At 33.8% G+C, this 14,445-nt stretch overlaps 1 protein-coding gene across 2 annotated transcripts in view; it reads right to left on the bottom strand.

The window, feature by feature from the left end:
- Nucleotides 1-14,445, bottom strand: part of ABCD2 (ATP binding cassette subfamily D member 2) — a 68,138-nt gene that overhangs the window by 34,623 nt on the left and 19,070 nt on the right. For both annotated transcript variants that reach the window (XM_049102645.1, XM_025455600.3), the window contains exons 5-7: nt 10,971-11,139; nt 10,236-10,330; nt 5,630-5,775 (exon numbers count right to left, since the gene is read on the bottom strand). In XM_049102645.1, coding sequence (XP_048958602.1) covers nt 5,630-5,775; nt 10,236-10,330; nt 10,971-11,139 — 410 coding nt within the window. The remainder of the gene's footprint in view (nt 1-5,629; nt 5,776-10,235; nt 10,331-10,970; nt 11,140-14,445) is intronic.

The raw sequence follows: 14,445 nt of genomic DNA, 5'->3' as shown, positions 1-14,445 counted from the left end.
ATTAACTAGAATAATATTGCGGAAGTTTCACAATTTCTTAGGAATTCAGGTTGTCCAGCTTACAAACTGAGCCATAGAAGCATTCTCTGAAGATATGTTTTAAAATATAAGTGTCCAGGGCAGCCTTGGTGGCTCAGCGGTTTAGCACCACCTTCAGGCAAGGATGCGATCCTGGAAGCCCAGGATCAAGTCCCATGTCAGGCTCCTTGCATGGAGCCTGCTTCTCCCTCTGCCTGTGTCTCTGCCTCTCTCTCTCTCTCCCCCTCTCTGTGTTTCTCATGAATAAATAAAATCTTTTTAAAAAAATAAATAAAATATAAGTGTCCTAATATACTTAATTAGAACATTTTTTTTCTCTGAGTAGTTCACTTTTTTCTTTTGTATATGAATGACATTAAAACATTTTAACAAAATCCACTCCTTTTTTTACCCATGAAAATAACAATTAATGTACATTTAATCACTGCATTCATCTTCTATCAAGAAGCCTTTCAGTTATAAAAAGTGAAAACAGGGAGATAATAAAGTCTGTTTGTACCTTATGAAGTTTATTTTGTACATAAGACTCAATTCCATATTCACTTGACAGTTTTTTTCCTGCCTAACTAGTATGTAACCAATATTCTGTTGCTATAAATTAATGTAACAAGCCATTAGATAATAATACTCATTAATGAGAATATTCAAAGAAAAAATGTTTAGAAATGCCTACTGACAAATATTTTGAAAGAGGTTTGTAGCAGCTTTCTTTGAAATCATAAACACGTAAGATTATTTTCAAGTTTTCTTAAAGAAAATAACAGAATTTAGAATATAAAAAGTAAATACTACATTTATTATATCTTCTTGGTTTACATATACATTTAAATTTTATGTTTTTTTTGCAAGATACTGGTCTTATAAAAATTTAAACATAAATATGAATTTTCATGTTTCTAGAAGCTATATAATCAAGATAAAATGACTTTTAATAATAATTATTTTAAAACACTTTAGCCTTAAAAAATAGTTTTCATTCTCATTTCTCCTTAACTAAGTTGCATTTGGCCTTTTGCTTAGGCAACAGTAAATTTCATAACTAAGAAAAAGTTTCCCAGTGATTTATATTTGTTGCAAAATAACACAGGTCTCTCTGAGGGCAAACACTGGAATTTATGTATTTTCTTTTTTTTCCTGCTTTTAAAAAATCTGGTAAAATACACAAAATATAAAATTTGCCATCTTTACCATTTTTATGTGTACAGCTCAGTGGTGTTTTTTTCTTGTTTTTTTTTCAGCTTTATTGGGACATAATTAACATATAACATTGTATAAGTTTAAGGTATACAACATGTTGATTTGATATATATAGCAAAATGATTATCACTGAAGTGTTACCTGCTGACCCTATCACCTCACATAATTATCATTACTTTATTGTGGTGGGAACATTTTAGACTTACTCTCTCAACAACTTCCAAGTATATAATAGGTTATTGTTAACTGTAACCACAATGCTGTGCATTAGATTACCACAATTTATTCATCTTCTGACTAGAATTTTGTATTCCAGACCAACATCTACCCATTTCTTCTACACTCCAGATCCTGGTAAGCATAAATCTATTCTCTTTTCTGTAAATTTTTTTTTTTGATTCCACATGTAGGTGCTATCATAAAGTATTTGTCTTTCTTTGTCTAAATTATTTCATTTAGTATAATGTCCTCAAGGTCTATTCAGGTTGTCACATGTTCTCTTGGTTGAAGTTTCCATTGTATATATAAAGCACATCTTTTCTTTCAATTCAACTGTCGATGGACCCTGAGGTTGTTTCCACATTTTGGCTATTTCAAATAATGCTGCAACAAATATGGGACTACAGATTTCTCTTTATCATCTTGTTTTCATTTCCTTTAGACATAGATAACCATAGTGGTGTTGCTGGATCGTATGATAGTTCTATTTTAAATTTTTTGAGGAGCCTCCATACTGTTTTCCATAGTGGTTGAACCAACTTATATTCCAACCAATAGTGCACAAAGATCCTTTTTTCTCTACATCCTTGCCAATACTTGTTATTTCTTGTATTTTTGATAACAGTCATTCTAACAGCTGTTAGATGATATCTCATTGTGGTTTTGGTTTCCATTTTCTTAAGGATTAGTATGTTCATGTACATTTTGCCCATTTGTCTATTCAAAAATGTCTATTCAATTCCTCTGCCCATTTTTATTTAAATCAGATTGTTTGATTATTTTTTGCTAGTTAGTTGTATGTGTTCTTTATATTTTTTGGATATCAAACCCTTATCAGATACAAGATTTGCAAATATTTTCTCCTCTTCTATATGTTGATGTAGTCCCACCTGCTGACTTTTGCTTTTGTTGCTTGTACTTTAGGTATTATAACCAAAAAATCATCTCCAGACCAACACCAAGGAGCTTTTCCCCTATTTTCTTCTAGGAGCTTTATAGTTTCAGGTCTTACATTCAAGTTTCCAATCCATTTCAAGTTTATTTTTGTGAATATTGTAAGATAGGGTTCCAATTTCATTTTTCTGCATGTGTTCATCTGGTTATTCCAAAAACATTTATTAAAAAGACTACCCTTCCTTGTTTGTGTTGTCTTGGTTCCCTTGTCAAATATTAGTTGACCATATGCATGGGTTCATTTCTGGGTTCCTTTGGGCTTTTTGTTTTGTTTTGTTTTGAGAGAGAAAGCACACATGAGAGGGCAGAGGGGCAGAGGGAGAGAGAGAATCGTAAGCAGGCTCCATGCTGGACATGGAGCCAGATGCAAGGCTTGAGCTCACAATCTTGAGATGATGACCTAAGCTGAAATCAAGACTTGGATGCTTAACTGACTGAACCACTCAGGCACCCCTATTTCTGGGCCCTTGATTCTATTCCATTGGTCTATATTTTTATGCCAGCATCATACTGTTTTGATGACTACAAGTTTGTAATATAGTTGCAATCAGAAGTGTAATGCCTCCAACTTTGTTCTTTCTCAGGATTGCTTAGGCTATTCAGGACTTTTTATGGCTCCACACAATTTCTGGGATAGTTTTTTTTTTTCTATTTCTATGGAAAATGCCATTGGGATTTTGACAGGAATTGCATTGAATCTATAGATGGCTTTGGATAGTATAGACATTCTAGCAATATTAATTCTTCTGATCCATGAACCTGGATAACTTTCCATTCTTTTGTGTCTTCTTCAGTTTCTTTCATCAAAGTCTTATAGTTTTTAGTATACAGATCTTTCACCCTCTTGGTCAAATTTATTACCAAGTATTTTATTGTTTTCCATGCTACTGTAACTGAGATTTTTTTATTTCTTTTTCAGATAGTTTGTTAGTTACAGAAACACAGTTGAGGGCAGCCCAGGTGGCTCAGTGGTTTAGCGCTGCCTTCAGCCCAGGGTGTGATCCTGGATGGAGACCCAGGATTGGGTCCCACATTAGGCTCCCTGCATGGAGCCTGCTTCTCCCTCTGCCTGTGTCTCTGCCTCTCTCTGTGTCTCTTGTGAATAAATAAGTAAAATTAAAAAAAAAAAAAAGAAACACAGTTGATTTCCATACATTGAATTTGTATCTAACAATTTTATTGAATCCACTGATTTGTTCTGAATGTTTTGGTAGTGTTTTCAGGATTTTCTAAATGTAAAATCATATCATCTGCTACAAAAACTCTACTCTTGTACTCTCCCTCTTTTATGTTTTTAATATCACAACTTACGTATATTAACAAATTATACAGGTTATAGTTACTTTTAATACTCTGTCCTTTATACTAATATGAACACGTTTAATACATCATCATATTAGAATTCTGAATTTGACTATATATTTACATTTACTGGTGTTGTATATTTTCATGTTACTAGTTAGCCTCATTTCAATGTCAAAAACTCCTTTCAGCATTTCTCGTAAGGCAGGTCTAGTGTCAATGGATTCTCTCAGCTTATGTTTGTCTACGAAAGTCTTTATTTCTCCTTAATTCCTGAAGGATGATTTTGCTGGATTATGCACTTTTCTATGCCTTGGAAATGTCTTATATTGCTCAGGTCACAGCTATATTAAAAAATTGTATCTTTTGTATTATATACGAAATCTAAAATAGCTAAAAATATAAAATTTATATATATACAAGTTTATTTGAATTGAGAGTAGATTCTATAATGGAATATTTTCCTCATGACTCTATGCCTTATAATCTAAATAAAAAAACCTTAAAATCAGTGTATTTAACACATTAATGTCTGAAACTTAAACTTTGGCAGGATGATTTAGTTGTCAGATTCAGAAGGTTTCCCAAAAGACTTTAAAGCATATAGAGGAAGAGACAATGATTCTGGTGTCACAAAATGTTATCTATTTTATGTTAAACTTATATAAGAATTCATGACACTGCTCACATCCAACATTTTTTTATTGCAGTTCTTCATTCTTCTATACTTCAAGTAGCTTCCTACTACTAACATAAATCTTATTTTATTTATTTGTTTTAATTTTTATTTATTTATGATGGTCACAGAGAGAGAGAGAGAGAGAGAGAGAGAGAGAGGCAGAGACACAGGCAGAGGGAGAAGCAGGCTCCATGCACCGGGAGCCCGACATGGGATTCGATCCCGGGTCTCCAGGATCGTGCCCTGGGCCAAAGGCAGGCGCCAAACCACTGCGCCACCCAGGGATCCCCATAAATCTTATTTTAAAGCAAAGAACTCCAACAAAACCTCATATGCCTAACTACAACGTGGCGTAAAAATTAGACCAGTGGGCAGGATGATACAAGCATTTTTTGACAAAAGGAAAGGGGCAAGAGAGACATGTGATTGTACCAAACTTGATATAACTTTTATATTTGTCCTGGTTCTGTACTTCCAGTCTAAGTGCTCTATTAGGTTACACAGAATAGTCTTCTAATACAGTAGGAGTGCTCTGTGATGTCTGCCTAACTCAGGGTGATAGCAGATGGAAAAGATGAGCATCAGTGTGTGTCTCTTCCTCAAATTTCATTTTCTTTCACCCACAATAAATATTCCAAATCCTCAAGTATAACTTTGTATTTAGATGTTTCTAAATTGTTACAAGGAAAGATGGCTAAAGACTTCAGAAGAAACAATATTCCTTTAAAATATTTCTATGCTTACTTTACACTCATTCTTAGCATAATTTTTAAAATTAAGGTAGTTTCATATCATTAATAATATAGCATAAAAAATAATATAGCATAGCTGTAATAAAGACTATTTTATGGAGGCTCTTGAATAATTTTAGAACATATACAGATTGATGAAGAGATTAGTATGTTATCTAAGTATAATTTTGTCTGTTAGAAGAGATAATCTACATCTCCAGCAATCAAATTACTCTTTTGACCTGGCTGCCATTCCTTGAGATTAGCATTTATAGTCTTTGAGTGCTCATTATTTCTATATAGATGTGAAAATAAAAAGAAGTGGTATTGTCTTAGAAATTCTAATAATCAAAGTGATATTAAAACTTTTTGGATAACTGAATTTTTATTTCCTTAATAGTTTCTTTCAATGAAAACATGCTTAAAGATTATAAATTGAGGAGACTAAAGAATCAAGATAATTCAAAAGCAAAGTGAAATTTTCTTGGGATATAAAATATGTACCTACCTTTGTGGAATATAGAACATATGTTGAGGAGGTGGTTTATAGAGGACTCCTTCATACACAGGCCAGAGCCCACTTAAAATTCTGAAGAGAGAACTTTTTCCACAACCATTGGGACCAGTTATCAAAAGATGCATTCCTTCTTGTACCTAAAGTAAGAAATAAAATTACAAACTGCAACATTTAAAAATGATTTCATTTGGCAGCATTTAAAAGTGTTCATTTTTTAAAAACTTTCAAATATATGATAACCCCAGGATAGGCAAGGATTCAAAAAAAATATGTCAGGCTGAGAACATCAAATCTGGCTTTTGACTATGCTCTAAAGCTAAAAGCATGATAAAATAATCCAACTCCAAAGGAAATGGATCTTCTTGGAATGAGCACTCCTTTCTAAAATTTCAATTGAGGTTTTGTCATCACATTCTAGATACATATGTGTAAACACAGCCACATGGGAAATAAGAACGTTTACAATTTTTAATTAAAATACATTAAATTTTACTTTATTTATATTAATATTTGGTTAAGTTTATATTGAATTCAAATACAACTTTGTTGTATTTGTCAACTGGATTTATTAGCTACTAAGCAATGCTAAGATCCAGCCGGGTAGTTTAATTTTATACTTCAGCAGTCTGAAATGTTACACAATCACAAAACCCCATAATCGTAGAGATGAAATGATTCTAATTCTGTTTTATTCATAGATGGAAAAAATACATTTACCAAACCAAGACAGAGGAAAGAAAGAGGATTATAATTTAGTCTCATGTCTAGGAATGAATTAAAACATATATATATACACACACACACATATCATATATATGTATTTATATATAAAATATATATATATCACAAGTTATTTATCCATTATCAAGTGGATGCTTCTCTTTAGAATCTTCCATCTTTTTTGTCATTTAAATTTAAACAGTTAAATTTCATGAGTTCCCATTCCACCCAATAGGATCAGGTAGTTATCTTGGTTTGATACTTAAAGAGTATTGGAATGAACAAGGAAAACGAGTAGAATTTAAAAATTTGCTCCAAGAACAGATTTAACATTTCTAAGAACAAACAATATTTTATAATGGTGATTAAAAAGTGAATATAAAAAAAAAGTGAATATAGCATCAAAGTATGAGAGGCCAAAACCTACAGATGCTTGTAGATAAAGCTTTGTATATATGGATGCAGGTATCTAAGTATTAATGATATAAAATATATTATATTGAAAATTCAAAGATGAAAAACATTATATTACTTGGATTATGTCAGTATAAGGGGTCAATTCCATGTCTACACATTGTGTCTAATGCACACTGAAATCTTTTTGTTCAAAGAAGGTGGTGGAGAGAGGGAGGAAGGGAAGAAAAAGAGAAGAGTTGGAACAGGGTTAAGATAAAGGAACTAGGAATGTATATAATAAGTATACATAAAGCAAAAATGGTTCAGATGTATATTCTGTCTAAATAATTAGACATTTCCTCAGTAAACACCAATTGAATAGTTACCATGTGCCAGACATTCTTCTAGGCACAAGGGATACAGGGCTACCTAACACAAAGTCTCTGTTCTCATGGAGCTTATTCTAATGGGAAAGATGGCAATAAAGTTGTGAACAAAAGATGAGGTGGTGGTAAATGATATTATAACAAAAGAAGAAGGATGTGTTTGGGAAAGATGGTGTATTGTGGGATTGGAGGCAGTGGCGGGAGTGAGGAGCACTTTTTTTGATTGGGTGGTCAGGAAAATCCTTTTTGAGGAGGTATTTCACCTGAGCCTGGGTGACAGGGGAAAAACAGGAGGAGGAAGAGCATTTTTAGGTACTAGAAGCAGCTGCCACAAGGACATAAGACAGGAGTGAGACTGAGTCTAACCACTTTACTAGGGGCGCCTGGGTGGCTCAATTGGTTAAATGTCTGCCTTCAGCTTAGGTCATGATCCCCAGGGTCTTGGGGTTGAGTCCACTTAGGACTCCTTGTTCAGTGGGGAGCCTGCTTCTTCTTCTCCCTCTGCACCTCCCACCCAGCTACGTGCTGTCTCTCTGACAAGTAAATAAATACAATCTTTTTTAAAAACTTAAAAAATAAAATTTTTACTGTAGATCTTTTTTTCCTCCCTAATTGTAGCCAAACTGAAAAGCTATTTTGATAAAGTTCAAAGAAAATCCTGGGAAGAGCCCCCAAAGGAATTAATTTTGTGATTGGCTGTGCTCTTTCACTCGGGAGAGAGTTAAGGAAGTTTAATTTTGTAGAAGCATAAATACTTCCCAAATGATTTTTTTAAAGGTATGTGCCATGGCAAGAGGCATATTCACAAAATATTTTAATAGCATCATTCTCTATTAGGAATTCTCAGAAATTTAACACATGTTAAGTCATAATAGAAGCCTTTTCTACATTCGTATTATTTTAGTGGCATAAGTTTTCTTATGTTTAGTAAACACCAAGAGTGAAGCAAAAATAATTCCCCCATTCATTGGATTTTCTAGTCCAGTTTTATTATTTTTAAAAAGATTTTATTTATCATGAGAGACACAGAGAGAGAGGCAGAGACACAGGTAGAGGGAGAAGCAGGCTCCACGCAGGGAGCCTGATGTGGGACTTGATCCTGGGACTCCAGGATCACGACCTGGGCTGAAGGCAGATGCTCAATCACCAAGTCACCCAGGTGTCCCTCCAGTTTTTTTTTTTTAAAGATTTATTTATTTATTCATGAGAGACGGAGATAAAGGGGCAGAGACACAGGCAGAGGGAGAAGCAGGCTCCTCGTATGGAGCCTGATGCGAGACTCGATCCCGGACCCCCGGATCACACCCTGAGCCGAAGGCAGAGGCTCAACTGTTGAGCCACCCAGGTGTCCCACTTCTCCAACTTTTTAATTCCACAATGTCTACAAAAGGGTGAGAAGGTTTTCATCTAGAAATCTGTTTGTCAATGCATACAGAGGAAACAGAACTTTTATTAAATTTTAGGGACCTGACACTTTAAATAAAACTCTCGGAGCCAGAAAAATACCAATTATCATAAAGTGTACTATGTTAACATGTATCTTTGTAGAACCTCAAAATTCATGACATTTCCATTGGATTAAATATTTTAAGATTCATTTTTTATAAAAAAAAATTAACCTTGAATTTTTTCACAGAAAGAGTGTGATGTATCTATAATAATGTAGTTAGTAGGTAACAGAATTCAATGACTCTTACTCTATTTAGTATATGGAGCAATAAGAATTGATATTTAAAACCTAACCTGACAAATTCTATATAAAAAGTCATAAATTAAAAATTGCTAAACTATTAGTGGGTAATTAAACATTCCATGTATGCCTCTTCAAATGTCTTCTTTCAAATCTACTGAAGATTATGGTGCATCATTAACACCTAATAGGTACTCATTACCACATCCAAATAATTAAATCACTCTGTAGGTCTATAAATGGAAAAATAAAGCCTAGCCAAATTGTAGTTAAAACACAATTTCTCTTATATTTACAATTTATTTATTTATTGTATAAGATTTTATTTATTTATTTGACAGAGAGAAAGCAAGTGAGAGAGAGAGGGAAGGAGCAGGGTGGAGGGGCAAAGGGAGAGGGAGAAGCAGACTCCTTGCTGAGCAGGGAGCCTGATGCCAGGCTTGATCCCACCACCCTTGGTTCATGACCTGAGCCGAAGGCAAATGCTTAACTAACTGAGCCACACCAGGTGCCCCTCTCAAATTTATTAACACAGAATTTTCCCATTGTTCAGTACTTATCATCTTCCAGAACCCTTAGTCATTTGAAAACGCACCTTCAATAATTAAACCTAGACACTGAATTCCATACTAAAATCATGAGTACATGTATTGTCATGTTTTAATTCTGTTACCAAGTCCAATTATGTCTTTGTTTCAACTACAATTAGATGCCTGCATTATAGTCATTAATGCTTATCAGCAAATTGTTACGTACTTGAATTGCAAAATGTATGTTGAAGTTTTACAATGCTTTAAATTAGGGCCTTAGGTTTATTAAGCAATTTTTACATCTTGGTTTTTATTATCAAGACATAGAACAATAAATAACAAATACCTCTTACTCTCAACAAAATTAAAAACTAAATTCCAATCCATGAATCCTTTATTTTTTTCCAAATGGAAGATGTGATTATTGGAAATATAAATTAAATTTAGAGAAAGAATATACAATAACAGAAGTAAACTTGCTAAGGACCTCTTTCCTTATGTTTTAGTAAGTATATTACAACATAGACTTGCGTGCTTTGAATAATCCCTATAAGGAAAAAATTAAAATTTATTTCCAGATATTAATTTCTGAGAAATTTTTCTATTGTTCCCAAAAGTTACCTTGTATAGACCCTCAGTGCACTGAGAAATTCTGATTTTCAATCTGGCAAAAAAAAGCAGTAGAAATCAAATTTCTCTTTCTCTGCTTTCTGAGGAAGTAACTGCTTCTGTAATTGAGCCACTATGCATACCTTTCTTGATTTCCCCTCCTTTCCATATGCTCCTCCAAGTATTTAACATAAAGGACATGAATTCTGAGTTGTTTTGTATTAGTGTGATGGCAACAATCAGAAGATTCTTGAATATCATCTTACTTTGAAGTTTAGCCTGGAAGCCACCACTTCTCCGGTTGGTGTAATTATGGGAACATTTTCACAAATAATTCCATGATCCACATCAATAACTCTTCCTAAAAGTTGAGGAATAGTTTAAATTATAAAAGCTATTACAAGTTTCATCTACATCTAAAGCAAACTTTAATGTAAATGTGGGCATTCTGACACATATATTTGGAAACTGTCTCAGAAATATGATTTTACAGTAATCTAATGTCAGTGTCATAATGAGAGGATAATGAGATAAGCTCTGTCTCATATAACTCAGCCATATTCTTTACAATTACTTATTTCACTAAATTGACCTTTCCTACAGAAAAAATACAGTGCTGCAAAAAGGGAATTAAGACAAGGCATAGTACAATTTTTAAAGATGTGATAATCAAACTCAAGTTTAAAAACAGAATAATGAAGAACAATAAGATGTTAGCTCTAATTCTGTATTTGAATTCTAAAAGCAAACAATTCATTCTGCCATATGTGCAGTTTCTAAAAATAATGCTAGAAATTTGTCCTAAAGACAAGTTGCATAATTTTTTTATGGTAACGTTAGTCACCACTCCTTACATTGTGATGTTAACTTTAGGAATAACTGTTTTAAAAAGCCAATATTGGTTCTTTGTAACTGTTAAAAGCTATCTTGTGGAAATTTTTGGTTCTGTTGATAAAGCAAACATTTAAATATAGGAAAATATAAAACATTTGATTTAATACCTTTGATTTCCAACGTGTCAGTGAGGGGTAAATCTATGTTAGCTCCATTCTTGCTATGGCTTTCAGACTCTTGCATGACAGCAGCTCTCTTATAAATGCCTCTTTTTACTTCATCAAAGACCCAGAACATATTATATACTCGAGCCGTATAGCCTGCTAATTCTGTGATCTAAAAGCAACACAGAGAGGTAAAATAGAGTTAATGTACTCAAGATAGACTTTTAAAAAGATACGCAATCGTCTTAGTTCCTTGATTTAAAGATCCTATTTTATTACACATGAAAAAAAATACATCTGATAACTGTAAAAAGTAACAGTAAAAGGCTTACCAAGGGAGCAACATAGCAAGGTGTCAATATAAGTTTGATTGGAATTACAAAACCTGTAAAAAATTATTCATTCAAGTCAGGGTTCAAAATACAACATACAGATTTTACATTGTAAAGAATGCTTAAAGATCTTTCAGTCAAATTTCTGATTTGGCTCCATTTACAGCACAAATTTCATTCCCAGAAAATTAGAAATTTTGTGAAAAGCTTAAGGTCATAATGATCCTTTTTTTAGTATCTTTTTTCAATTTAAAATAAAATATTTTAAATAAAAGAAAAATATGTTTTTTTTCCTTATTGTAAAATGAATGTTTCTGAGTCAGATTGTTTGTCAAAATAGGGTCCTAAGCTTTACGTACCAAAGGAAACACCTGTCAGAGGATATAATATTGGGAGTGAGCTCAGAGAAAAGCTTCAAATCCTTTTCAGTCTAAATCCCAGAATTCCACTTCTTTTCAAGCCAACCATAATTTACATGATATGACTTTTATTGTAGGTGAGATTATAAAATGAGATAAATCTCTGCTTTAATCCACAAAACTCAATAGAATGGTGTCTTGCTCTTATTCTTCCAGTAGCCCAATTTAGGTTGAATCTCCTGCTGTCTTTCTATTAAAAGAACACCTTGTTAACAGGGTAACGTGAAAGGTGTCTCATCTCCTGTCAAGACCATCTTTCTCAGTGAAAAGGAAAGCACAAAAACCATTCCCTTATAGGAATATTTATTAGGAAATTGGTACCAATAAGCAAGGCATGGTCACTATTAAACTGTGGAATAAAACAATGCTGACATTGTGTAAGATCTATGTGCGTGCAAAACATAAGCCATAAATGAGTAGATGCTTCTATCAAAAGCCTTCTACTACATGTCTCCACTGCATCTCTACATGTTAATGTTATAACTATTTAAGGGGTAATTTCTAAAATGTTATCTTGAAGAATCTATTGAGTTCCCAAGGGGAGGAAAACAGGGCTAAGAACTAACAAAATACAGATTCAAAAAAACTAGGGTAAATATATTTATCTGCCTAGAGAAAAAAATCTGAAACTAAATGTATGGGTCAGTTAAAGAAAGGCAGGAGGTCATGAGTTAATACACTAGGATGCAGGGTGGAGTGAGCAGGGCATCTGAAAAAAACTGAGAACTTGACTGTGGACGAATTACTTTGGGATACATGGCAGGGAGTTTGTCCTCGGACTCTTATTCTAAAAAGGAATCTTGTTCCCTTGGAACTAGCAGAGAGAAGAGAGAAGGCAAGGTGCTTTCATGTGTTGTCACAGCGGTAATAAGATTCTTTAGAACTGAGCATTCTCTGATCCCAAGCACATTTAGGGAGATAAAGCAAAATGCAACTATTTCCTGTATTGGATACAATGTAGAAAAACTAGGCAATATACTTTCTGCGACTTTAGATAGCAAACTATTTTAATATGAGATGGATTAAATTTTGATTTGTCATTTAATTTTAAGAAGAGATTTATTACATCAAAAAAACCTATCCCCAAAACTGTACCTCCAGATTATCAAAATTACTATTTGAAAATTTTTAAAAAGATTTAGAGAGAGAGTGAGAAAGAGAGACAGCACGAACAGGGGCAGAGGAAGGGACAGAGGGAGATTGAGAATCCCCAAACTGACTCCTCAGTTGAGCATGGAGCCCCAAACGGAGTTTGATCCCAAGGACCTCGAAATCATGACCTGAGCCAAAACCAACAGCCGCTTAACCAACTAAACCACCCAAATACCCCTGAACAAAAAATTTTAAATGGAGTTATTTTGGTCCTAAAAAATTGGTTTTACTTTAAAAAGAAACAAAACCCAATTCAATAAATCAATTACTGAATGAGACTGAAAACTTAATCAGCAAATCACAAACTTTGTTTGTTTACAGATAAGGAAACAGTTAAGTTTTAAACAGTTAAACTTTGTTACTCTTTTATATGGTCTATTTAAAGCTGATTTAATTGGCAGATGAATTTATAAGGATGCTCTGGTGATTCATATTATGACAAAAGCCACAAGAGCAATTAATGCTGAAAATGACTGGCCATGGGAATATCATGTATCTGAAATAAATAATTTCTGATTTTAATCCTGTGATATCTGCCAGTCTTATTACCATTTTTTCAGCAAATATTTCTTGACCACATACAATATTCCAAGCATTAAAATGAATATTATAAATGCAAAGATAAGTAAATCGTTGCTGCTTTCCACTCAGGATCTAGTGAAGAAATGTTAAATTATAACATGGTAAAGCACCAGAACACAGAGAAGGAAGCCCCAGACATTGCAGGGAAGGGGAGAATAAAGTAGAATCACAAGACAGTTTTATATGTGGTCAGTGAGGCTTGACTTGTCATGAAGGATGAGTAAAAGTTTGCAAGGTATATAAATAATATTATTGGCTAGCAGTTACTGAGTCCCTAAACATGTGTTTATTTTTAATTTTATTTTCATTTTTAAAAGAGATTTTATTTATTTATCTATTCATGAGAGACAGAGAGAGAGAGGCAGAGACATAGGCAGAGGGAGAAGCAGCTTCCTGTGGGGAGCCTGATATGGGACTTAATCCCTGGACCTCAGGATCAGGACCTGAGCCAAAGGCAGATACTCAACCACTGAGCCATCCAGGTGCCCCACATGTGTTGTTTGAAATATTCTAGGTGTATTAACTCACATCAATCCTACCAAGTAATGCTATTATCTCTACTTTACAGATAAGGAAACAGTCAAGGAACTTGATCAAGTTCACATACTTTGTAAATACTGGAGCAAGATCTTAAATTTAGGTGCTCTGTTTCCAGAATCCATACTTAATAGACTTTTTTTTTTTTTTTAGTTTAAAAACAAATATGTTATACTACAGACAGAAAAAGAGGAGTTACAATTAAGAGTGTAAAAACTACAGAGTGTTAGCAGCAATACACTTGGGAGTTGCTGTCCTTTATATTGATTATACTCTTAGTAATTTTTAGTAGAGAAAAGATATGTTTCTAAAATGCTAAGTAGGGATCCCTGGGTGGCGCAGCGGTTTGGCGCCTGCCTTTGGCCCAGGGCGCGATCCTGGAGACCCGGGATCAAATCCCACATCAGGCTCCCGGTGCATGGAGCCTGCTTCTCCCTCTGCCTATGTCTCTGCCTC

This window comes from Canis lupus, chromosome 27 (genome assembly GCF_003254725.2).
Source record: "Canis lupus dingo isolate Sandy chromosome 27, ASM325472v2, whole genome shotgun sequence".
NCBI lineage: Eukaryota > Metazoa > Chordata > Mammalia > Carnivora > Canidae > Canis > Canis lupus.
The sequence above is the reverse complement of the archived record's forward strand: the minus strand, read 5'-3'. Positions and strand labels throughout refer to the sequence as shown.